This window comes from Callithrix jacchus, chromosome 20 (assembly GCF_049354715.1).
Source record: "Callithrix jacchus isolate 240 chromosome 20, calJac240_pri, whole genome shotgun sequence".
Taxonomy (NCBI): Eukaryota; Metazoa; Chordata; class Mammalia; order Primates; family Cebidae; genus Callithrix; species Callithrix jacchus.
In genome coordinates this window covers 23,959,204-23,984,163 of record NC_133521.1, presented here as the reverse complement: position 1 = coordinate 23,984,163, position 24,960 = coordinate 23,959,204, and the positions used below count along the sequence as shown (strand labels likewise).

At 49.8% G+C, this 24,960-nt stretch overlaps 1 protein-coding gene and 1 pseudogene across 7 annotated transcripts in view; one reads left to right on the top strand and one right to left on the bottom strand.

Annotated features, from left to right (window-relative positions):
• BEAN1 (brain expressed associated with NEDD4 1) overlaps positions 1 to 24,899 on the bottom strand; it is a 54,796-nt gene extending 29,897 nt beyond the window's left edge. For 4 of the 7 annotated variants that reach the window (XM_078357366.1, XM_078357369.1, XM_078357368.1 and 1 more), the window contains exon 1: positions 24,782 to 24,899. Coding sequence is in view for 3 of the 7 variants with exons in the window: in XM_035281564.3 (XP_035137455.1) it covers positions 14,172 to 14,196 (25 nt within the window). In the remaining 4 variants the exon portion in view is untranslated. Of the gene's footprint in view, positions 1 to 14,171; positions 14,279 to 24,781 lie in introns of all 7 variants that reach the window. The other 3 variants (XM_035281564.3, XM_078357365.1, XM_035281565.3) reach the window with 1 other exon arrangement.
• On the top strand, positions 2 to 2,317 carry LOC144580546 (large ribosomal subunit protein eL19 pseudogene; annotated as a pseudogene).
• Positions 24,900 to 24,960: the final 61 nt, after the last annotated feature.

Genomic DNA, 24,960 nt, shown 5'->3' with positions numbered 1-24,960 from the left:
ATATATATATATAGGCATAATACATATTATACTAAAAGCGCAAAATTGGGGAGAGGAAAATGAAATATATTGGGAAGGTTTCTATATCTTACTGGATCTGAGTTAAAGTTACACTGAAGTAGATTATGATAAAGTAAGATGCATATGTAATCCCTACAGTAACCTCTCATTAAATAGTAAAAACCCCCCCAAAGAATCAAAATTGTACATTAAACATGTTTAACACAAAAGAAAGAAGAAAGAACAGACAAAAAAGACATGAGAAAGAAAGAAAACAAATAGCAAAATGGCTGATGTAACATCTAACCATATCAACGTTTTATTAAATTAACTTGTGTTTTTAAAAAGATATGAATGGTGGCTGGGCACTGTGGCTGATGCCTGTAATCCCAGTACTTTGGGAGGCTGAGGCAGGTGGATCACTTGAGTTCAGGAGTTCAACACAAGTCTGGCCAATGTGGTGAAACTCTGTCTGTAGTAAAAATACAAAAATTAGCTGGGCATGGTGGCAAATGTCTGCAGTCCCAGCTACTCGGGAGACTGAGGCAGGAGAATTACTTGAATCCAGGAGGCAGAGGTTGCAGTGAGTTGAGATTGCGCCACTTGCACTCCAGCCTGGGCGAAAGAGTGAGACTCTGCCTCAAAAAACCAAAAACCAATAAACAACAAATGAATGGCGCCTAGGCAAAACAGCAAGACCCCTATCTCTATGAAAAGTCTTAGCTGGGCTTGGTGGTGTGTGCCTGTGAGGATTGCTTGAGCCTGGGAGCTCTATAGAGAGCCATTGAACTCCAGCCTGGGTAACAGTGAGACTTCATCTCAAAAAAAAAAAAAAAAAAAAAAAAGAAAATATATGAATGGATTAATAACTCCACTTGAAGGGCAGAAATTGTCAAGAGTAAATAAAAGGTAAGACCTAACTATATGTTGACTGCAATAAACACACCTGATTCAAAGACACAAATAGTTTGAAAGTAAAAGGACGGAAGAAGATACAGCATACAAACAGCTTGAGTGATTATGCTGATATCAGATAAAATAGACTTTAAGGCAAGATATATTTCTAGAGACAAAGACATTTCATAATGTCAAAAAGTCAACATATTAGGAAGATATAAAAACTATATATGTATTATATATGCACCTAACATATGTAACACGCAGCCATGAGTATGCTCAGGCTTCAGAAGAGGCTTGCCTCTAATGTCCTCTGCTGTGGCAAGAAGAAGGTCTGGTTGGACCCGAATGAGACCAATGAAATCGCCAATGCTAACTCGCATCAGCAGATCCAGAAGCTGATCAAAGATGGGCTGATCATATGCAAGCCTGTGACGGTCCATTCCCGGGCTTGCTGCTGGAAAAACACCTTGGCCCGCCGGAAGGGCAGGCACATGGGCATAGGTAAGCGTAAGGGTACAGCCAATGCCCGATTGCCGGAGAAGGTCATGTGGATGAGGAGAATGAGGATTCTGCACCGGCTGCTCAGAAGATACTGGGAATCTAAGAAAATTGATCACCACATGTATCACAGCCTGTATCTGAAGGAGAAGGGGAATGTGTTCAAAAACAAGCAGATTCTCATGGAACACATTCACAAGCTGAAGGCAGACAAGGCCCGCAAGAAGCTCCTGGCTGATCAGGCTGAGACCCATAGGGCTAAGACCAAGGAAGCACGCAAGCACCATGAAGAGCGCCTCCAGGCCAAAAAGGAGGAGATTATCAAGACTTTGTCCAAGGAGGAAGAGACCAAGAAATAAAAGCTCCCCCTTTGTCTGTACATACTGGCCTCCGTGATTCCATAGATCAGCCAATAAAATAAAAACGAGCCTTAAAAAAAAAATGAAAGAAATTAAACTACATGCTTCTAAATAATCCATGGGTCAAAGAAGAAATCACAATCAAAATAAAAATATATTTTAGGCCAGGCACTGTAGCTCATGCCTGTAATTCTGACACTTTGGGAGGCCAAGGTGGGAGGATTGCTTGAGCCCAGGAGTTTGACACCAGCTTAGGCAACATAGTGAGACCCTGTATCTACAAAAATAATAAAAAATTAGCGGGATATGGTGGTGCATGCCTATAGTTCCAGCTACTTGGAAGGTTGAAGTGGTTGAATTGCTTGAGTCCAGGAGTTCAAGGTTACAGTGAGCTATGACTGCACCACTGCACTCCAGCCTGGGTGAGAGAGTGAGACCTTGTCTTCAAAAATCAAAACAAAAAGGTGTATATATTTTGAACAGAATGAAAACAAAACACAACATATTATCAAAATTTATGGAATATAGCTAAATCGATGCTTAGTGGGAAATTCATAGCTTTAAATACTTATATTAGGAAAGAAGAAAGAAGAGGAAAAGGAAGAAAGACCTCAACTTGGAAACCTAAGCTTTCATGTTAAGAAACTAAAAGAAGAGTAAACAAAACCCAAACCAAGTAGAGGAAGAAAATGATAAAGATGAGAGCAGAAATCAATGAACTAGAGAACAGAAAAGGAACAGAGAATATCAATGAAACCAGAAGCTGTTTTTTGAAAAGATAAACAAAAGCTACAAATCTTAGTAGCCTTATGAGGTAAGTGCTAGTAATCTAATTTTATAGATCAGGTTACGGAGGCTCAGGAGGGTGAATGGACTTGCCTAAGATCACAAAGACAATTTTTAGTTGGGGGGAGGGAGAAAAAATGTGAACCTGGTTCTAACTAACTCCATATCCCAGGAAATAATCATGATATCTACTCTTCATCCTGGGGAGCTGTGTGTCCCTTCCTTAGTCTGGGGCTGTATAGTTGGGCGTTGGGGCAAGTGAGTCTGCCATGTGAGGTGCCATGAGGATTGGGAAACCTAGCTATGAAGCAAACCATCTCTAAACCTCATCCTCCTTTTCTCTACACTCTGGAATGTCCATCCTACAAAAAGGGTCTAGACATTTCCCCAACAAACACTCACCTGACAACCCGCTCAGGCCCCTGGTCTCCCCACAGATTCCTTCACTAAACACCCATGAGGGATTCTGGTGCCACCTGACCTCTGTAAATGTCACATTGGATGGGCATACTTTTGCCAACTCCTTTAGGCCTTTCTGGTGGGAGAGCAATTATGGCTCCTTCACTATTCACCACACCGCCCAGACCCAAAGCCAGAGGTCTGCAAAAGGCAAGGCCCTGTGGTTTTCTATTCTGGAGCACATTAAAGGTGATAGGATTTTGTTCCCTGATCCTCAGAGGTTCCTTCAGTTCCCAGAACTTACAAGGGCATCTGGAAAACCAGCATCAGAGTAGCAGTATATTGAAATTAGTATACCAGGGCATATGCCAGAAATGCAAGGATGGTTTAAGATCAGGAAATCTATTAACATAGTATGTTACCTCAGTAGGTAGGATGAGAGAAACCAGTAGAATAGGAAAAGACAGTTACTTATTTGCCATGATAGATCCTGATGATCTCAACTGACTGCCAGCATCACACTAAACCATGGAGCTTTGGAGTAGTTTCCCAGCATACAGTTCATGGAATGTGGATTCCAAAAAACATTATGAAGTGTTTGGGGAGAAGTTCTTTATCCCCCACCCACCCCATCAGATTGCTTCGCATGCCTGAGCTATTTTGAGCATCAAACCACTCCCAGTCCTAGGTCTTGTGTTCACCAATATTCAGTGTCCTAAGAAGGCGAGAGGCTCTAGGGTCTTCTGGAAAAGGATAACCCCTCAGCCACTTTCCTTGGGCAGCCAAAGCCCTGAGCTCCATTGCTGGAGCTGACCTGCTTCTTGGACTAGGACAGCTAAATAAGACACAGACAATCTTGGGTTCAAATCCTGGCACTGCCTCTTGATGGCAGTGCCCACTGAGCAAGTCAGATCTCTGAGCCTCTATTGCCTCATCTGTAAAATGGGAGCAGCAATTTTGGCTATGAGCTAATCAAAGCAAACTGCCTATCAGGATGCCTGGCTCATAGTAGGTGCCCAATACATGCCAATCAAATCTTCAAAATTTAAAGAAATTCCCTTTGGCTTTTTAAAGATGTGGCTTGGGTCACAGTTTTATTTTCCAAAGAGGGCTTCTCCTCAGGTATCTTCACTGAGAACAGAGAGCAAGCTCCCTCCTGGGGCATTTTCCACCTTTATGTAGAAGAACACCTTACATGGACTCAGGATGGGAGGTTAAAGTTTCAGCCACTAACATATGGTATGACATGATCCCATTCCTTTCTGGACTAAGTTTCCATTTCTATAGTGTGAGACAGTTAGGGTGGAGCCTCAGGGTAAGACTCACAGGCTTGACAGATGACCTCCTGCAAACAACCTATGAAGTAGGGAGAATATATTTGCCTGAGTTACCCCATCAGGTGCTCGTGATGGGGTCAGGCACAAGGCTGCCATCTGGCTGGCCCCTGCTGGAACTTGGCAAATGCAGGTGAGCCCGCAGTGCCAAGCTGCCTCTCAACACCAACTTGGGGCTGGTAGGGAAGGGAGACAAAAGATGAGTTCTCTCCCTGGGCACTGTGGGGAGAATCCTGCAGGGAAGACTGTTAGTTCTGCAACAGTCATTGTGTGATTAATACGCTGAAAAAGGAAGAAAAAAACACATGCTCATTGAGTGCCCATGTGTTCATCAAACCCTCATAGTCACGTTGGAAACTAGGTCTAATGATCCCATTTTACAGGTGAAAGAAACAAAGGCTCAGGTGATTAAAATACATTTGCTCCAGTGTTTTTCAAACCTGGGTCTCTTAGCTCTTGCTGTTGTTACTGCATTAGGTCAGATCTACCTCCAGTCCTCTTCCTTAGGCCCATTCCTAGGGGAGATGAGTGCCACCCAGGTATGAAGGCACCCTCAAACTCCTGGGCTCAAGTGATCCTCCTACCTCAGCCTCCCGGATAACTGGAACTACAGGCATGTGGCACCATGAGCAGCTAATCTTTAATTTTTTTGTAGAGACAGGGTCTTACTATGCTGTCCAAACTCTTGAGCTCAAGCGATCCTCCTGCTTTGGCCTCCTAAAGCACTGGGACTACAGGTGTGAGCTACCACACCTGGCTGGGTTCCTCTCTCTTGTCTTTGAAGCATGCAGGCTGCATGCTTCTGCAGTGATGCCTGAAAGGACAACGAGTCTTTCCCAATCATGTGGGCCTAGGTCCAGCTGCAGGCAGAGCTGAGCATCAGGGTAGCTCATTTAGGGTAGCCCTTGGCAGGGAAACAGAAGTGTCCTTACTCATTCCTATTTGTAGGAAAATCCCTCCTGCAGTGCACTTGGCTTTGGGATGCCATGGGTGATGACCACAGGGGATCATGCTTTCCTTGGTAAGACTTCCAGATACAGAAACCATTTTGCCTCTCCCCAGCTCAAGCTCACTCTTTAGGTCCTTCCCTTTCCCACAATCCTGCACTCGGTCCCTGGGTGATCTCATCCCACTTCACAGCACTGAGTGGCATTCACACACTGACAGTCCCCAAATTTACATCCCCAGCTCCAGACTCTTCTCTGAACTCCACATTCATACTCAACTGTCTGCCCTGTATCTCCACTCCAGTGCCTGCAAAGCATCTCAGACACACAACATGTCAAAACCCTGAATCTTGACTCACAGTTCCCCACCAAACCTGCCCATAATATTCCCTACCTCAGCAAATGGCAGCTCAGTCCTTCACATTTCAATCCCCAAAATGCTGTCCTTTTTAACCCTTCCTTTGCATCTACCCCAGATCCAATGAATCTGTAAATCCTAACAGTTTCACCTTCAAATTTGACCCAATATTTCCACTTCCACTGTGAACCCCCTGGTCCAAGATACCATTGTCACCACCTCAACCACTGTCCTTTTTTTTTTGAGACAGAGTCTCACTCTATTACCCAGGCTGGAGATCAGTGGAACAATCTTGGCTCACTGCAACCTCCACCTCCTGGTTTCAAGCAATTCTCATGCCTCAGCTTCTTGAGTAGCTGGGATTACAGGTATGTGCAACCATGCCCAGCTAATTTTTGTATTTTTAGTATCTTTCACTATGTTGACCAGGCTGGTCTTGAACTCCTGACCTCAGGTGATCCATCCTCCTTGGCCTTCCAAAGTGTTGGGATTATAGGTGTGAGCCATCCTGCCTAGACCACTGTCTTAACCTCTTAACTGGTCTCCTTGCTTCCACCTGAGTCCTTCTCTAGCCTCTTCTACCACAACCAGGATGACCAGGTCCCTTTCGCTCAAACTCCTCCAGTGACTACTCATCTACTTGATTAGATGCCAAAGTCCTCCCATGGCTTCCAAGGCCCTACATAATCTGGTCCCGGCTGCCTCTGGTACCTTTCCTCTCCTCCTCCTCAGGCACCCTGGCCTTCGTGCTGTTGCTGGATCAAGCAAGCCTCCTTCTCAGAATCCTCTGCCTGGACGCTCTTTCTCTGGACACCTGTATGGCTCCCTCTTTTCCTTCTAGCAGCTTCTGTTCCAGTGTTACCTTCTTGGTGAGCCTATGCCTCAACCCATCATCTCACTCTGCTTTTTTTTGTCTTCGTAGCTCCTCCCCCCATTAAACATATTAGACATTCATTTGTCTGTTTGTGTCTGTCTCTTCTGGCTATGTTGGCTCCATGATAGCTAGGACTTTGGTTTGTTCAAGGCGTAACCCTGGCACCTAGAAAGGTCTCAGCATGTAGCAAATCCTCCATAAATATTTGTTGAATCAATGAATAAATGAAGAGGATGCCTGATATCAGGGATGACTATCCACAGTTTACAACAGGAACCACGAGGGAGCAGCACTGCAGATAACCAAGCCTCAGGCTTCCTTCTGGCTTGTGGAACCCATGGCCACCTTGAACTGGAGGATGGCAATGCTCCAGCCATGGTGCCAGGCATTTGGCACATATTAGCTCAAGCCCCCACCTCCCACTCATAGCAGTTAATCCTCATGGTAATTCATAGCACCAGGATATCCCCATTTTACACCTGGGGGAACTGAGGCTCAGGGAGGTCAGGTAGCACAAAAATGACATGGGCAGGATTCAAATTCAGTTCTGTGTGCTCCAAAACACAGATCCAGTTACCCCCTTCTGGGCTGTTGGTGAGAAAGACACAGATCAAGTCAGTGTCCTCAAGCCCCTGTTCCTAGAAAGACCTGCCAACAATTGTAAATTTCAGTTGGGTTAGGTCTTTGCCACCCATTCTCTCTGTTTTCCTCCCCTCCATCCTCCCCCTGCACTATGACCAGCTGGGGCCATGGAGGGAACCTGCCTCCAGCCACCTGTGATGGGCTGCCTCCACCTGCATCCTCAGTGCCCCTCTACAAGCCATGGAGGCTGATGTTCATCTGGCCTGCAGCCCTGACTTGCCCTTTGTCCTGGAGGGAGGTCAGGAAGGAAGGGCTTGAGACCTCTCTAAGAGGAAAGGAAAGGACCAGATTGGGGAAAATCTAAGTTCAGAGAACAAAGGGAGCTCTTTGGTCAGAAATGCTCAGGAAGGGGAGCTCAGGGGAAATGCCCAGGAAGCCCTTCCTCAGGGCATGGTGGACACAGAGGAAGAGCCACCCAGCTGCTATAGGGCAGAGCTGCCACCAGGGACAGTGAGCTCACCACCAGGGGACAGTGAAATGAAAGCACTTTGCTGCCATACAGTGCTCGGCAACAGCTGGGGCTATTGTTATTGTTATTAAGATTGCATTTAGTGCTCAAGCCAGGTTGAACCCCCTCTTGCCAGACTTGCATATGATATGATTGTGCATTGAAAATTAAGATGAGTGGGCCGGGCGCGGTGGCTCACGCCTGTAATCCCAGCACTTTGGGAGGCTGAGGTGGGTGGATCACGAGGTCAAGAGATCGAGACCATCCTGGTCAACATGGTAAAACCCCATCTCTACTAAAAATACAAGAATTTAGCTGGGCATGGTGGTGTGCGCCTGTAGTCCCAGCTACTCAGGAGGCTGAGGGAGGAGAATTGCCTGAACCCAGGAGGCGGAGGTTGCGGTGAGCCGAGATCGTGCCATTGCATTCCAGCCTGGGTAACAAGAGTGAAACTCCGTCTCAAAAAAAAAAAAAAAAAAATACAAAAATTAGCTGGGTGCGATGACGGGCACCCCAGTAGCTATAATCCCAGATACTCGGGAGATTGAGGCAAGGAGAATCACTTGAACTGGGAAGGTGGAGGTTGCATGAGCTGAGATTGTGCCACTGCACTCCAGCCTGGGTAACAGAGCAAGAGTTTGTATCAAAAAAAAAAAAAAATTAAGATGAGTTATCAAATGCCAAGTACTCACTAGGGTCAGACTCTGTGCTAGACAAGAAAACTGTGAGGAGGGGCAGCCAGGATGTTCAGGGGCCGTGAAGTCCTGCTGCAGAGTGGATTCCCCACCCCTGTTGTGGCGATGAAGGAGTAAACTGGGCTCCGCCGTTGTCCAGCTGTGATTTGGCTGAGATTGAGCCCTGGACAAGCTCACTTGGGGTGTAGCCCCAGCCCCACCATTTTCTAGCTGTGCCATCTGGTCTAATTTCTTACCTCCTTGAGCCTCAGCTTCCTCATGTGTGGAATGGGCACACTGACCCCTCCCTTTTAGGACTTCTTCAAGGAAGCAAGGAGGCCACGTAAAGAAATGATGAGAAGGCCTCCTAAGTCCTTCACCTGTGATATCTTATTTAATCCTCACAACAACCCCCAGAGTCAGAGGACTAGCTGAAGTCACTCCCTCTATCCCCTTGCCCACTCCAAAGTGATACTTCAGCAAAGGATGGACAATGGTTTCATTTCACAGGCTAGAGATCTTTGGGCAGTGTCTGCATGTGTTCTGGGCTCAGTGGGAAAAAGTGCTACAATTGATTAGTGTTGTCTGCTCTGGACACAGAAGTGGTGAATTTTGCAGCATGTGCAATCATTTGCCCTCCTTGCCCTCAAGTCCTTCCTTCTGTTGTTATCTATGTCTCTGCAGAGATAACTGCCACAATGAGCAGAGCAAAAAACAGCAACATCTGGTCTGAACCCCAAATTCATCTCCTGAGTCCCTATCTCTCTCCCCTCTCCCTCAATACAGACTTATGTAGGGAGAAGATGGCCAAAAGGACAAGACTTTCAAATTTCTTGAGCACCTTCTCAGTTCCAGGCACCAAGCTAGATTCTCCAAGTGGGCACTGAATCAAAAAGGTGGTATTGTTATTTCCATTTTATACATGAGCAGATAGAGGTTTCTAGAAGTTAGGCTGCTTGTTCCAGCTGCTAAGAAGCCAGGTTGCACTGGAACCCATGCACTGCATATCACACCATCTCTGAGGGAGACCCAAGTCCACTCAGAGGCCCTGCCAGGCTGCAATTCCCGCCGGCCTGCAGGCAGCCACCATGAGCCCAGCAAAGACAAGCCCTACCTGCCTTATCTGTGGATGATTTGATGCTACCTTCCATCCTTCTTCTTCCTGCTTTGCTATAGATTCAGTCCCTCTGGGGCCCATAAATTCCCTCCTTCCTTAGATCTGTTCCCAAAGGCCAGAGGGAGTCAGGCTGCCCCAGTTTTCGGGGAGCTCCATGGAGCTGCTGTCAGCTGGTGGCAGGAAGAGGTTGTAAAGCATCTGTTCTTGGAGCCTGCATCCTGGGGGAGTCCTGGGCCACCCTGCCCAGCCAGGGCCTGATAGAGAAAGCTCCTCTACCACCAGCCTTCCTGAAGAGCCAGGCTGATTCTCCTACTCACTCAATGCTTGAGGCAGGTCCTCTGAAGGCTGGGAAATGGCTCACAGGCTTGGCATTTGCAGGCAGAGGAACTGACTTCTGCCTTACAGCCACTTGGCCAAAAACCCCTCTAGTCAGGGTTTGCCCTGGGTCAGGGTTTGCCTGCCTCCCCCTCTTTTGTTTTTGCCTCCTCCCTCTGCCTCGGTCTTCTCATCTGCCAAATTGAAGGGAGTGGGGGTAATAAAGGCTGCTGGCACTGTCTCTGTGAGGTGCAGGGATGAGCTGAAATGTCTGAAAGTGAGATGGTACTGAGGGTAGGGAAGTGGGGGTGTGAGCAATGCCAAGGAGGGCTCAGCCCAGCCTGGCTGATTAATGCCTGCCTGACTTGCTAGGGGCCAATGGACCAGCCTGCACCCAGGGCTTACAGCCATGGAGCTCGCAGACCTGGGCTACAGGTGGCCTGGTGCCACTCACCTTGCCACCCTGCTCTGGGTGGACATACCTGTTCACTCTCTCCAGAACTCATGTGCACTGACTCCTAGGGATGGGGTCTTGCTTGGGAAAGATTTGGGCTTGTTTTACTTTCTGCGAACTTTCCTGGCTACTCTTCGAAGCTGGCAGGAAGTAGGGGTGGACAAGCCCAAACAGGAGCAGGCTATGGCTCCTACTGTAACTTTTCAATTTATTGGGGGCTTCGCTATCTTCACATGTACCTGGCAAGCTCCTTTTGGGGGCTAAGGAAGTTAAAGCAGTTCTGAATGTTTCTAAATGCACACAGCAGCTCCAGATCTGGAATGAGGAGTTAAAAACAGGGGGTGTGTCCATATGAGTGCCTGGGATTTCTGGGTTTCCTTCCCGAGCATTCCTATGCCTGTTTTGGGGAGGTCTGGAGCACTCAGGTTTCAGCATCCCTCCCAGAACCTGTGTGAGAGCCTCTGGTCTGTGACCACGGAGGCTGCCCACAAAGCATCTTCTTCACCTCACCTCATTCACTTGTTCAGTTGCTCAATAAACACTGAGCACCTCCTATGAGCCAGGGACTGAGCACGGTGCTGCGGGTGAACCGGAAACCCAGCAGGGATGGCCCCTGCCTCCTGGACGTTCACCATCCACCGGCGGCACGAACAAGTGAACAAGCAGAAGAGCTGTTTCATGAATGAGCAATTTCTAGATTCACTCTGAAGGGGTGGGGGCCGAGATGGAGGCCAGGTCAGAATGACATCTGTTGAGCTGATTCAGAGGCCCAAGAGTCTCCTTGGGCAGCTAGCAGTGACGGGTGTATGATAGGAGGGGAACTGAGGTTCATTTCCAGATTTCTGGCTTGAGCGCCCCAAACCCATACAGCAAAATGAAGCAAAGCTGCCCTAGAGGGCAAGACAAAGAGTTCAGTTTGGGTCAGGTTGAATGTCAGGTTAGGGGTGGGGGCTGCCTAAGGCAGACAGGCAGCAGGAGGAAGAAGGAATCAAAAGCACAGGAAGAAACTAGAGTGGGAGAGACCCTTGGAAGCTACCGGCCTAGAGGCTGCAGCAGAAAGCAGAGTGAGGATAAGGTCTGGTGAGTGCACAGCAAGAAGGGCTGGGGCTGTGCTGGAGCCCTGGGGGTCCAGCATTCCAGGGCAAGTGCAGGAAGAATCCTCGATCCTCCACCACTGCCAAAGGAGACCACAAATGGAAGGTCAGATGGTCTGAGTAGCTGGCTGGAAGACACAGGAAGGACTCTTAGGGAACCTAAAGCAGGAGAAGTCATCACAAACAGAAGCACCCAACAGGGGCTGGGCATGGTGGCTCATGCCTATAATCCCAGCACTTTGGGAGGCCAAGGTGGGCGGATCACCTGAAGTCAGGAGTTTAAGACCAGCCTGGTCAAATGGTAAAACCCCATCTCTATGAAAAACACAAAAAATTAGGCAGGCATGGTGGTGGGTGCCTGTAGTCCCAGCTACTTGGGAGGCTGAGTCAAGAGACTTGCCCGAACCTGGGAGGTGGAGGTTGCAGTGAGCCAAGATCATGCCACTGCACTCCAGCCTGGGCGGTAGAATGAAACTCGTCTCAAAAAAAAAAAAAAAAAAAAAAAAAAGAAGCACCCAACAGGGTCAGATGCAGCTGAGAACTGGAATGGCTTTAACTACACAGAAGCTGATGGGATGTCAGGATGTGGTGCACAAGCCAGACTGATACTGACTGCAGGTCCTGGAAGGGGACAGCAGGTGCTTCTTAGACAAGTTCAGACTGGAAATGTGAGCAGAAATTGGCAGAGACGATGATGGAGCCTCACAGCAGTCCCGAGCTCCTAGAACCCACAGGGCTTGGCGGACCCTTTTGTCTCAGAGAAGTGTCTGGGTCCAAGTCATGAAGGGATGTGGTAGCAGAGTCAGGGGCTTCAGCTTCTCCCTGACCACTGGCCTCTAGCTCCTCGTCCAGGGTGTTTCATTATGTGTTTACTGACTCAACAGAGATTTACTGAGTGCTTACTGCATGCTAGGTGTTTGGACTTTGGGGAAGGGGGAGAATCAGAGACATGCAGGAGCCATTTCTAAACGGCCTAGAATGTCGGTCCTCAGGAGGTGGAGATGCAGAGGGCCGCCCTGCAGGGATGGCCTCTATTAGTGAGATGGACCCAGCTTCCAAGGGCCTGGGCTTCACCCCAAAAGGTTCTGGAAAGCCCTCCTCACTCAGCACCACCAGCCTTGACTTTTCCCAGCGTTGTCCATGCCCAGCTGCTCCTGCCTGGTCAGCAGACAGGGGGCAAGAACATGACCATCCCAGTGCTCTGCAGGGCAGGGGTCCCTGGGCTCTGAGATGCCCTGAACAGAAGCCTCATCTCCTGGCCTGGCTTTCCTTTCCCGATCATGCCACAGTGACAGTGACAATAGTAACAACAATTTATTCAGCTGGACTATCCATCAGAAATAATCTTACTGGCTCTTATTGGAAATAATCTGTACCCTCCTTGGGCACCCATAGCAGCCAGGCTGCACACCACCACCCTCTGGACACCACTCTTTGAACAATGAACCCCACAGGCAGCGCATCCCCCTGGTGTGCCTGGTGACGATCTCACCCAGGTGGACATGCCAGCATCCCCTCCTCCCACTGCAGCTATCCCTTGATATCCAGTGATTTAATAATTAGGGCTTCAACTTTTTGGAAGAGAGGCCCCCACCCCATGATGTACATAATCAATGGCACAGATTTGAGCAGACATTGGAGAGTGGGGGAGGCATTACCCAGAGTGAGCACGGGAGACAGGAGAGGGTCCCCCTCTGAGGTTGGGGTCCCTGATTTCATACAGACTCACAGTCCTAACTTTTCAAGGTGAAGGGATGGGGCAGTCATGCATGTCCTCCCAAATTACAGCAAGTGGTGGTAGTTTTGGGGGCTCGGGGAACATCATGGAAGAAAGCAGGTGGATGCTATGGGAGAAGTGAAAGGGGTCCTGGGCAAGGGTGGTGGCGTGACTCAAGCTGGTAGAGACTAGGGGAGAAGTCAAGGAGGCTGCAGTCTTGGATGCTGGGGTACCCCTGGCTGAGTTCGTCACTTGGACTCAGGGGCCTCAGGGAGCCACGAGAAGACTATCGAGGGGCAAGATCATCTATTGGCTTCTGCAAATGAGGAACTTCAAGGTGGGGATGCTTGGGATGGGTTTCCTTAGGAGAGTAAACCCCAAGGAGCATGTTCTGTGGAACACCAGTCCCATGAAACATTCCTTGTGGTTAATGTTTGAGAGGAGGAGTGGGTTTTCTTTTACGTATGGGAGCCTCACAACATACATCACCATTTACGTATATGTATATGTATGTATGTATGTATGTGTGTGTGTATATATATATATATATATATTTTTTTTTTTTTTTTTTTTTCACCCTCGAGACAGAATTTTGCTCTGTTGCCCAGGCTGGAGTGCAGTGGTGTGATCTCAGCTCACTGCAACCTCTGCCTCCTGGGTTCAAGCGATTCTCCTGCCTCAGATTCCTGAGTAACTGGAATTACAGGCACCCACCACCACGCCCAGCTAATTTTTGTATTTTTAGTAGAGAGGGGGTTTTACCGTGTTGGCCAGGCTGGTCTCAAACTCCTGACTTCAAGTGATCCACCTGCCTCAGCTTCCCAAAGTGCTGGGATTACAGGCATGAGCCACCACACCAGCCACACATCACCATATTAAAAGCTAGGAAAATCCTGCAGGAGCAAAACTTTCTTAACGTGACCCCCCAGCATTTCCCCCATTTATTTGGCCATGGAGTCTTATTTGTGTGTGGGTGAGTGTCATCCCATTACCATCCCTGAGGAACTCTGATCCACACTTTGGGAAGGGCTGATATAGGAGAAATGCCAAAGTGTGATTTTCAGTTTTCAGGGAGCATCTTGCAGGTGTTGGGGTCTTCTGTGTTGCCCTCTCCCCACCCAGCATGCCACATTAGCCTTTGGTTGGACACCCACTGTTCTCTGGCCAAACACCTCAAGCTGGTCTCTGCAGCTCGACTCCAAGCTCTGCCCTTGCCTGGCCCCAGGTGGCAGAAGGATGCGGGGAGGAGACTCACAGGGGCAGGGACGTTTGAAGGACATGTCATCCTTGGAGCAGAACAGTGGAGCCAGCCTGCCCACGGGCACAGCTCTGACTTCTCGCAGGGAAGGCCCCTCCACTCACCTGCAGAGACACAAACAGGCAGGTGTTGGGGTGCCCATGCCACACCCACAGCCCCTGCAGGCTGGATGCTCACATCTCCTAAGCTGTCAACCTCTGGGAAAGAGCATGGTGACTTCTTTGAGAGCATGTGTCCAGTGTGGGCAAGGGCCTGGGGGATCTCTGGGCTGTAGAATGGGGAGAGGGTCACAGGGGTGGCACAAGTGTGTGCTGGGGTCCCGTGGTGGGTAGTGGTGGGGAGGAGATCGCTCTCTGGGGTGGACCCTTGAGTGGGAATTAGAGGTGCCAGGGTTCTTCTGTCTCATGATGAACGTGTGAGATCCTGCTGTCTTGGACAACTTCAATGGACCGCGTCATCCTGAGCCACTTGGAACTATCAGGGCTGGGACACAGAGACTTGGAGAGGGTGAGGGGCTAGGTCAAGGTTCAACAGCTGGCTTTGGAAGAGTGTTCACTGACATCTAGCCCACATCATACTATTATTATTACTCCAACATAAATAATATGAGGATGTTCTTTTCATTCTCCTTTTATAAACAAAGAAGTTGAGGCTGAGAGTGCTTATGCAGCTTGCCCAAGGCCACACAGCTTCTAACTACTGGCTGAGACTTGAGTTCAGGTCAGCTTGACTCCAGAGCCCACACTGTCAGCCAGCACAATTCTTTAGAAGGCATCTCTATATTAAATTACTGATTCAGAAACAAAGGTCTACAGAATGAAAATGCTTCTTTCTCTCCCTCTCTGCTCCCCAGTGTGAACTTGATGAACACATGGATGTCTGGAGCAGGGAGGGAGTGCCAGGTCACTTTGACTCCAATTTGCAGTGGAGGAAACATTTTAAAAAGGCAACTCATGGCTGGGTACAATGGCTCATGCCTATAATCCCAGCATTTTGGGAGGCAGTGGTGGGAGGATTGCTTGAGTCCAGGAGATCAAGGCTGCAGTGAGCCACGTTCATACCACTGCACTCCAGCTTGGGTGACAGAGTGAGACCCTCTCTCAAAAAAAAAAAAAAAAAAAAAAGAAAAGAAAAGCGATCCATTCTCTCATGCTGCTAAAGATCTGAATTGGTTCAGTCTCTCCTGGTGTGTCTCCAAGGGACATGAGGCTGTAGGAACAGGAGGGACATAAGGCTCTTATTTCTAGGGATGTGGTTACTTGCTTTGCAGAAACCAAACTGTGCCTTTGGGGGTTGCTGAGCAGAGACCATGAGGGTCAAGCCCAGTGGGTGTTTGCAGGGGAAAGCTGGCAGCTCTAAAGCCAATGGGAAAAGAGTTTGCCCCTGCAGGTGTCATGAGGGGTCCATATGCCTCATCCCTAAAGCAAATTGAGGCTTGTTATCCCTGCTTGGGAGGGGCTATGAAGAATGTGAGAACGCCAAGGCTCAGAGAGGCAAAACGCTGCCAAGAAGTGGCAGAGTTGATATTAGCACTGAAGGATCAGACTTTTGAGCACTGTCTCTCCAAAGATAGTTAACTAGAAAAACCCAGTTATTTCTCAGTGTGCTTTGGCTGCGTTTCCCTATGAGGAAGCCTTCTGGGCACTGCGGCCTCCAGGTGTGGCTGGCATTCACCATTCACCAAACATCTGCATGTGCCTAATGTCACCAATGGTGCTGCAACAGACCTTTGAGGCGGGGGACATCATGTCCTTAGTGCAGACAGGAGAGCAGCCTCAGGGAAAAAACCCATCCAAGGTCACAGAGAAGAGATAGAGGAAGAGCTGTGTACGAAGGGACCCCGTCGCCCCCAGTGCCTCTCAGTTACTGCCAGGGTCACCCCCAGAGACTGGCTGCCCTGGTGCTCTGGCTGGCCTGCTTCTTAGACACACTTAGGCCAATCATCCTTCTGGACTGTTCCCTCTCCTTGGCATGCCATTCCTTCCACTTTGCAAACTCCTATGTAGCTGTCAACACCCAAATCACGACACCTCTTCAGTGGGGTCCTCCTTGACAGCTGGAGACAGAATAATCACTCTGGTTGTGTTTCTGTCACACATGGATGCCCTTCCAGGACAACTCTGGATCTAAATTATTAGATCCCCCTTGAGGGCTGGAGGGTCAGTGCGGCCCCTGCAAACTAGCTCAGGACTGGGAACTGAGGGGAAGTTCACCAGTGCATGGAAACACTAGAGCAAGCGAACCTTGGCCCGGCGTGAATGCCTAACCGAGGGGTGGAGGCTGCCTGTCCAAGGTGCTTGACTTGCTGAAGAGAAGGATCTCGATGTAAAGAGCTGAGATGCGTCCCAGGCATCTTGTTGCCCTTGGTGACCACGATGCCTGCAGTAGCCAGGGCTGTCACTCCCTGCCTCTTGTAACACCATCAGGACCTTACACAGAGCCTCCCACTGCAACCTCCCAGCACCCTGGGCTTGCATCCATGGATTCATTTCCCAAGCACCTGCACAGTATCCCACAAAACTCTTGGAAAACACATGGAGGGGCTTTGGGGGTTCTAAAATAGAAGCTGGATTTTCAATCTGGCTGCCTGTTTCCTTCTTCCTTTCCCCACTCCAGGATTTCTGCCTGAGGCCGCAGAAGAAAACCACTCCCTGGTGGCATCATACCCTCTGCTAGGGTAGGGCTTTGTTAGAGTCATCAAGACAAAGGAGGTGGGTGTGGGGGGGGGTCCACGTGAGCAAGTGCCCATCCTGGTTTCCTGCATGCATGTGACTGGCGATGCTGTGAGGAGACAGCCATGAGCTGGGACTGCGGTTCCTTTGCCAGGGGTTGGGATCAGGGTCCCGGGTGGGGCAGGGGCAGGGGCTGGGTGGGCCCAACCCAGCTGCTGGGCCAAGCATGGTCACCTCTTCCCTGCCCACCCCTCTTTGAGCCCAGCATGCGAGGCTTGCTCCTGCCAGTGACTCATCTCCGAATGGATTGTCTGGCTGGGAACTCGAGGGCGGGCGGGTGGCACTCCAGGCTTTGAAGTGGCTGAATGGTGTGTGGCAAGTCCACATCATTCCCATACCCCTTCACGTCCCCGCTCCTGGAATATCTCCGCTCTAGGCTCTGCTGTGACACTCAGAGTTGGGCAGGGGAGTATGTAGCCAGGGGGAGAGAGCCTGGGTCTGGTTAGGTGCTGGTGACAGGGGAGCCTTGTGGCAGAGGCCTACAGAGCTGGAAGGCCCCAGGAGCGGCCAGCCTTACTCTGTGGGTGGCTGACAGAGATGGGCTGCGGGGGTGGGCTGGCCTTGTGAAAGAGGCCACAGGATGGCAGCGTGTCTACACTGCTCAGCTGCTGCCACATGCTGTTAGCTTCCTGGATCCTCAAAACTAATCCCCAATTCACAGATGACAACACTGAGACTCAGAAGAAGAATAAGGGGGTCTGATGAGGTGGTGAACCCCCTGCCCCAAGAGGGTTCTTAGGAGGAATTGAAGCAGGAATTGGCTTGCTTAGCTTTTCTCTCTTTAGAAAGGTGGAGGGGCGTCAGGTGAGGGAGGCAGGAGGAGAGGAGCATGGGAGACTGTGGCCAGAGGTGATGTGGCCTAAAAAAAGTGACAATGGTGACCACAGTGGAGGGGCAGAGGCTGCCATCACTGGTTTAAGTATTTATTGGAAGTCCCGGCTGGGCGCAGTGGCTCATGCCTGTAATCCCAGTACTTTGGGAGGCTGAGGAGGGTGGATTACTTGGGGTCAGGAATTTGAGACCAGCTGGGCAACATGGTGAAACCCGGTATCTATTAAAAATAGAAAAAAATTAGCTGGGTGTTGTGGTGTGTGCCTGTAGTCCCAGCTACTGAGGAAGCTGAGGCAGGACAATTGCTTGAAGCTGGGAGGTAGAGGTCGCAGTGAGCTGAAATTGTGCTGCTGCACTCCAGCCTGGGCAACAGAGGGAGACTCCGTCAGAGAAAAAGAAAAAGAAAGAAAGGAAGGAAGGAAGAGAAGGGAAGGAAGGAAAGGAAGGAAGGAAGGAAAGGGAAAGGAAAGGAAGAAAGGAAGGAATGAAGGAAGGGAAAGGAAAGGAAGAAGGGAAGGAAGGAAGGAAGAAAAAAGGAAAGGAAGGAAGGAAGGAAGAAAGGAAGGAAAGGAAGTAAGGAAGAAAGGAAGAAAGGAAGGAAAGGAAGGAAGGCAGAAAGGAAGGAAGGAAAGAAAGGAAGAAAGGAAGGCAGGAAAGGAAGGAAGGAAGGAAGGAAAGGAAGGAAGAATGGAAGGAAAGGAAGGAAGGAAGAAAGGAAAGGAAAGGAAAGAAGGAAGGAAGGAGACCCTGGTGCACTAGATTTCAGGTGCTGAGGACAGACTGGTGAGCAGTCTGACACCCTGATAAGTTTCTTTCTGACTATCAGAAGGCTGGAGATGCAATGGTAATGGTAGAGTCCGTGAGCCAACAGCAGGGGAAGGAACAGAGGCAGGGTGTATGGGTAGGGACTGCACTGTTAGATGGTTAGATACAGTGGCTGCAGAAAGCATTAGTGAGAGGGTGACAGGTAAGCGAAGACTGGAGGAAGCAAGCTAGGTGGGCAGATACCTGGGGAGAGAGGATTCCGGGTAGAGGTAGCAGAGAGAGCAAAGGACCCTGGGCAGGAACACGCTTGGTGGGTTTTAGGGACAGATGAATCTCATAGAGAGGGCGAGGAAGGAGGAGGAGTGTAGGGTGAGTCCCTGTGTCTGGCTGGGTGACTGGCAGATGGTGGAGATGGGAGAGATGGTGACTCCAGGCTAGACAGCCCAGACAAGCACTGTGTCCCTGGCACTCAGTATGGTGCCTGGGACATGGGAAGTGCTCAGAGACTGTTTGCTGAGTGAATGCCTGATGCCATCTCACAGGGGTTTCATGCATAGATGGGTGTGTATGTGACTGTCTAGAGCCAGAAGGAAGTCAGAAAATCCCAGGGACTTTGGTCAGTTGCACTGATCTTGAAAGGACAGCATGTGCCTCACCAAGGCAGGGTCTAACTCGTGGCACTGCAGGCGGGGGCCCTTAGGCAGAAGACAACACCTTTCTCCTGTCCCAGGAAGGTCTTCACGTGAGGTGAGACCCAGCTAGCAACTTCCCTAATAGAAAACATACGTTGGCCAGTGTGGATATCCTCATGTTTGTCATACGTCCACTGAATAAAGGAATCAATGAATTTAGTCGTGGGTGAGAAAAGCAATGAGAGGCCAGTGGCAGAGAGGTGGGCAGGGGGCACTAAGGTTTGCAAACAGGTAACTTGGTCCTGATACTAGAAAAGGGATCCAGGTATTTGACAGCCTTCAAGGCAAGGAGGGCTTCTTTGTTTGTTTTTTGAGATGAAGTCTCACTCTGTCACCCAGGCTGGAGCGCAATAGTGCTATCTTGGCTCACCCCAACCTCTGCCTCCCAGGTTTAAGTGCTTCTCCCTCCTCAGCCTACTGAATATCTGGGATTACAGGCATGTGCCACCACGCCTGAATAATTTTGTATTTTTAGTAGAGACTGGGTTTCCCCATGTTGGTCAGACTGGTCTGCCCACCTTGGCCTCCCAAAGTGCTGGGATTACAGATGTGAGTCACCTCATCCAGCTGCGGCTGTGAAATCATGTTTCTAAAGAAATGTTAGGCCGGGCGCAGTGGCTCACATCTGTAATCCCGACACTTTGGGAGGCTGAGGTGGGTGGATCACTTGAGGTCAGGAGTTTGAGATCAGCCTGGCCAACATGGAGAAGGCTCATCTCCACAAAACATATAAAAATTAGCTGGTCATGGTGGCCCAAACCTGTAATCCCAGCTACTCAGGAGACTGAGGCAGGAGAATTGCTTAAACCCGGGAGGTGGAGGTTTCAGCAAGCCAAGATTGCACCACTGCACTCTAGCCTGGGATAGGGTAAGGCTCCATCTCAAGAAAAAAGAAAAAAAAAATACATATATATATATATCTCAGAAAGACATTCAGTCCAGTCTAAAGATGAATCTCTGGGGGAAAAAAGAAAAAAGACTTTCAGTATAATGTTAAGGGGGAAACAAAACCTGTTATTAAAACACACAATAGGTTGTAGAATTGTGCATATACCATGATCCTTATTTTGTAAAAGAAAAAAACAACTAGGGAATATGTTAATACATAGCAAAAGATGAGAAAGGACATAACACAGACAGGAAGAGCACGAACAGGTTCACAGTCACTGTGCTCTCTGGCGGTGGTGGGATTAAGGAGGATTTTTATGCGTTTTACATTTTTAAATAATTTTACAAGTTTTTTACACGAACGTGTATGACTTTCATAACAATCTGAAAAATCATTAAAATGAAGATTTGAGAAAAACATTTTGTGTTAACAAAATAAAAAGCAGTTAAGTGAACAAGTCAGTGATTGTTAATGCCTTGGAAGTTGTGGGGTTTTTGTTTGATTGTTGTAAAAAACCAGGGTTGCTCAGGCTAGTCTGGAACTCCTGGGCTCAGGTGATTCTGCCTCAGCCTCTGGAGCAGCTGAGACTATAGGCATGTGCCACCATGCCCAGCTGTTCCCAGTGAAAAATGTTAAAGCTAATTGAATTGCCTTTGAACATGTCATTTGTTATTGGAATGTTTTTTTCTTTGAGACGGAGTCTTGCTCTGTTGCCCAGGTTGGAGTACAATGGTGTGATTTCGGCTCTCTGCAACCTCTGCCTCCCATGTTCAAGGGATTCTCCTGCCTCAGCCTCCTGAGTAGCTGGGATTACAGGGATTAGCGCCTGGCTAAGTTTTGTATTTTTAGTAGAAACAGGGTTTTACCATGTTGGTCAGGCTGGTCTCGAACTCCTTACCTCATGATCCGCCCGCCTTGGCCTCCCAAAGTGCTGGGATTACAGGCATAAGCCATCACACTCAGCGAGAAATATATGTATTTTTAAATGTACTTGTCATTGAACTTACTGATAAGAAGCTTTATTATAATACTAGAAAAATAATATCCATTGTTTTTAACCTTTATCAAATTATCCCTGGCACTTGAGCAAGTCCTATTTGCCAAATATTTGAGGGAATAGTTTCTTCTATTAACTTAATGTTTTATTTTCAATCTATCTATGTACTTGGCAAAAATAATAACAATAGACCATATGTTTGTAAATAACTTTATAATTTTGGAAGGCACAGTAAGTGCTGGGTACTAGTGTAAGCTCTGAGGATATTATAGTGAATAAACCAGTTAAAAGTCCTTGCAGGGCTCACATTATATCAGTGTGGGCACACAGTAGACAAATGAGTAAGATATATAGATGTTGGGGACCGTAAGGGCTCTGGAGAAAAATGGAGAGAAGAGGGATAGGTAATGAACAGGGAGCTGCTCTTTCAAATCAGTTTGATTACTATTCAAATAGGAAAAAAAGGTGTCTAAAAGTACTATAGCCTGTGGACAATTAACATATTCTTTTTCAGTTCTCAGACATACAATGATTGAAGATGTACATGAAAGAATCATTATAGGCCTGGCAAGGTAGCTCACGCCTGTAATCCCAGCACTTTGGGAGGCCAAGGCGGGTGGATCACGAGGTCAGGAGTTTGAGATCATCCTGGCCAACTTGGTGAAACCCCGTCTCTATTAAAAAAAAAAAAAAGAAAAGAAAGAATCATTCTGATAACTGATTATGTGTCATATAAATTACAATGGGTTAATTATCAGTTTTACAAACTCAAACAATTACGAGGAGTCATAGTGACAGTTTAAGTGTCTATACACGGCAGAGATAGACGGTCCTTAAACTTTCTAAGCCTCAGTGTTCTCATCAATAAATGGGACAATTATAGTTCCTAAATCAGAGAGCTGGTTATCAGAATTCAAAGAGAAAATGCGTACGTTTAGGAAGCAGTGTGTGTGGGACGCATATTCACAGTGTCAATCAACACCGTAGGCCATGGCAGAGGTCTGCTGGACATAGCTATGTGCTATCTGCATATGATTTCTTCATCTTCACACTATTCTGGGAGGTGTATAATTTATTCCCATTTTCAAGAGGGAACTGAGGCTTTGAAGGATGAGTCTGCTGCCCAGAACCACATGCTATAAACCCAGGCGGTCCAGCTCCAAAAAACTGCTCTCAGCTGTGACTCTTGTTTGTGCCTCCTTGCTAAGGGACTGCAGAAGCCCTCCTGGTCTCAGTTTCTCGCTTTAGGAGGCTGAGAGCAGATGCTCCTCACCCTGTCCTCTGAGTACTTCCAGGGTAAGAGCTTCAGGCAATGGCCCTCCGAGGGTATCTTGCTGATTACTCCCAAAGCCTGACAGTGATGCCTGCATCCCCGTCTCGTTCCCCACTGGCTGTGTTCCAAATCCTGACTGAAGCAGGAGACTCAAACCTAATTAGTTCCTGATTAACTCCTTTGGGAAGATGAGGAGTGAGGATTTTGGAAGACACAGCCATGTGACCCCTAGTGGGTGAATGGGCTAGGGGAGCGGGGAGCTACAGAGGAAGAAGAGAGAGGGGGTTTCCGTGTAGAAGGGGTCCCCAAGAGGCAGCTCATCCTGCCTGTCTCACCAGGCATCCTGCAAGCCCCCTGGCACCATGTGGACACGTTTCCTCATTTGAGATTCCTCCCCCATCCCTGTTCTGGGCAGCTGGGCCACAGGTGGCCACGGACCAACATGGCTGTGAACTGGACCACGGCTTTCTTCCCACCACTCCTGGCTGTCTTCCCACTTCTCGCCACCTCCAGGATCTCAGCATCCCCCTACTAGCCCCTGGGCCTCTTCCCTGCTCTGCTCTGGGTCTAAGGCTCCAGCCTCACAGACTGGGGCAAATCCCTTCCTGGGGACACCCTGCTCTGAAATTTTAACCTCCCAGTTTATCACTGGCTCCATTTCCTCCCCAACATCCATTTCTGGTGCATCTCAGTCTGCGAGAGATCAAGACTGAGACCCCTCAGGCTGTCTGTGATGCTTCTGGCTGCCTGTCTGAACCATCACCATTGGTGTATCCAAGCTGCCTGACAGCCTGATGGCTCCTCAGGGAAAGAAATCCTCCACCCGGGAGTGGAGGGAGGTGCGTTAATTCCCTCTTACAGAGCTCGAGTGATGGGCGGGTGCCCCTCTCTGGGGCAGCAGACACCAGCCAAGGGCAAAAGGAAAAAGAGTGCGCCTTACAATCAGATGAAGCCTTTTCACCCTGGGTAGCAGGGGAGAACTGGGCTGGGTGATAGAGAGCCTTGGAGGAGGGAATGTCTGAGAAAGGGTGGACGCTACGGAGAAAGTTCTGCTGTCAATGACTTGGGGGATTCAAAGGCCCCCTTGGAGGGGGCTAGGAGCACCACTTCAGATTCAGAGGAACTCGATCTTAGCAACTACTGGTGCTGGACACCTCATGACACCTGTAGCCCACTGCAATTGACCACTGGCTGCGTGCCAGGCACCAGGCTACATGCCCCTACCAGCATCATCTCATTTAATCCTCCCAATTCACCTTCAAATGAGGAAACTGAGGCTCAGAGAGGTTTGTGTCTTGCCTAAGGTTGTACAGCTGGGAAGTACAGCCAAACTCACGTTCTGGTTCCAAAGCCCTTAAACATCCTGCTCATAACAGAATCCTGCTTACTTTCAGATGAGGAAACTGAGGTACAGGGTGGTGAAGTCTCGGTTCCAGCAGAGCAGTTAGGATGTTTGAGTCGAGTGGCATGCTCTCTTGGCAGGTGCCCGTCGGAAATCGTGACTCAAGACCAAGGACCCCTGAACCAGTTACTTGTGCCCTCCCTTTCCCAGCATGTCCCTGGCCACCCACGCCGGCACCCGTCCCAGATGGGGAAGGCAGCCCCAGGTCCTCACTGCTCTCCAGCCTCCAGACCGCGGAGCCCGATGGGGAGAGAGGAAGGGCAGCCGAGAGTCAGCCGGGGGTGGGGTGGGGTGGGCCCTGCCCCTGGGGAGCCGTGGCGGTGCCACTCAGAGCTGCGCAGTCAGTAGGAGCTGCCGCCTGGTACTCAGCCTCGGGTCCCTCTGACAGTGCAAGGGAAAGTCTGCATCAAAGGGAGAGAAGGTGCGGAGGGCGCACTCCTCCCACGCTCGGCGCTGAGATAGAGGCACTGAGACAGGGGCATACCCGGGGCGACTTGCCCGTCGAAGGGTCAAACTTCCTAGCTCAAGGGGGTGGGGGTGGATTCAAACTCCAAACTCCGCGAAGCCCCAGCCCCTTTCCCTCTCCCACCCTGGCCGAGAGTGCGCCCTAGTTTTTCCTTCTTGATTGGGTTGTCCAGGGATCCCCAAAACCCAGGGCGCGGAGCTGAGGAGGCTATCATGGGTTCCCCACATGGGGTGGATGCTCGTCGGGGTCTCAAGTTAGGCAGAAACCTTGGATACCTCCCCTTCCCTGCGGCCCGAGGGCGCGCTCGTAGTCAGCCTCGGCTCGCGCAGGTGGCCCGCACAGGGTCGAGGGTCCGCGGGAGACCCGGGATCCCGCTCCGTTCCGAGCGCGCTGCGGTTCCGCTCCGGACCGCGCATCCTCCCGCCCGGCGCACGGAGGCTCCGCGCGGCGCGCCCCCGGGTATGTCGTTCGTGGATACAGCAGCTGAGCGCGGGGGTAGGGGGCCAGGACCCCCCTCCCGCCCGCCCCTCCCCCGCGCCGCCCGGCCCCACGCCCCTTACTTGGCTTGGCTGCCGCGCTCCGCTCCGTGCGCCGCAGCGCCGGCTCCAGCTTCGGCTCCAGCTCCGCTTCCCGCTCCGGCTCCGGCTCCCGCTCGGGTTCCCGCTCGGAGGCCACTGCGCTCGGGCTCGGGCTCGGGCTCGGGCGTCGCGGGGGACGCGCCGCTCCGCCTCACCCAGCT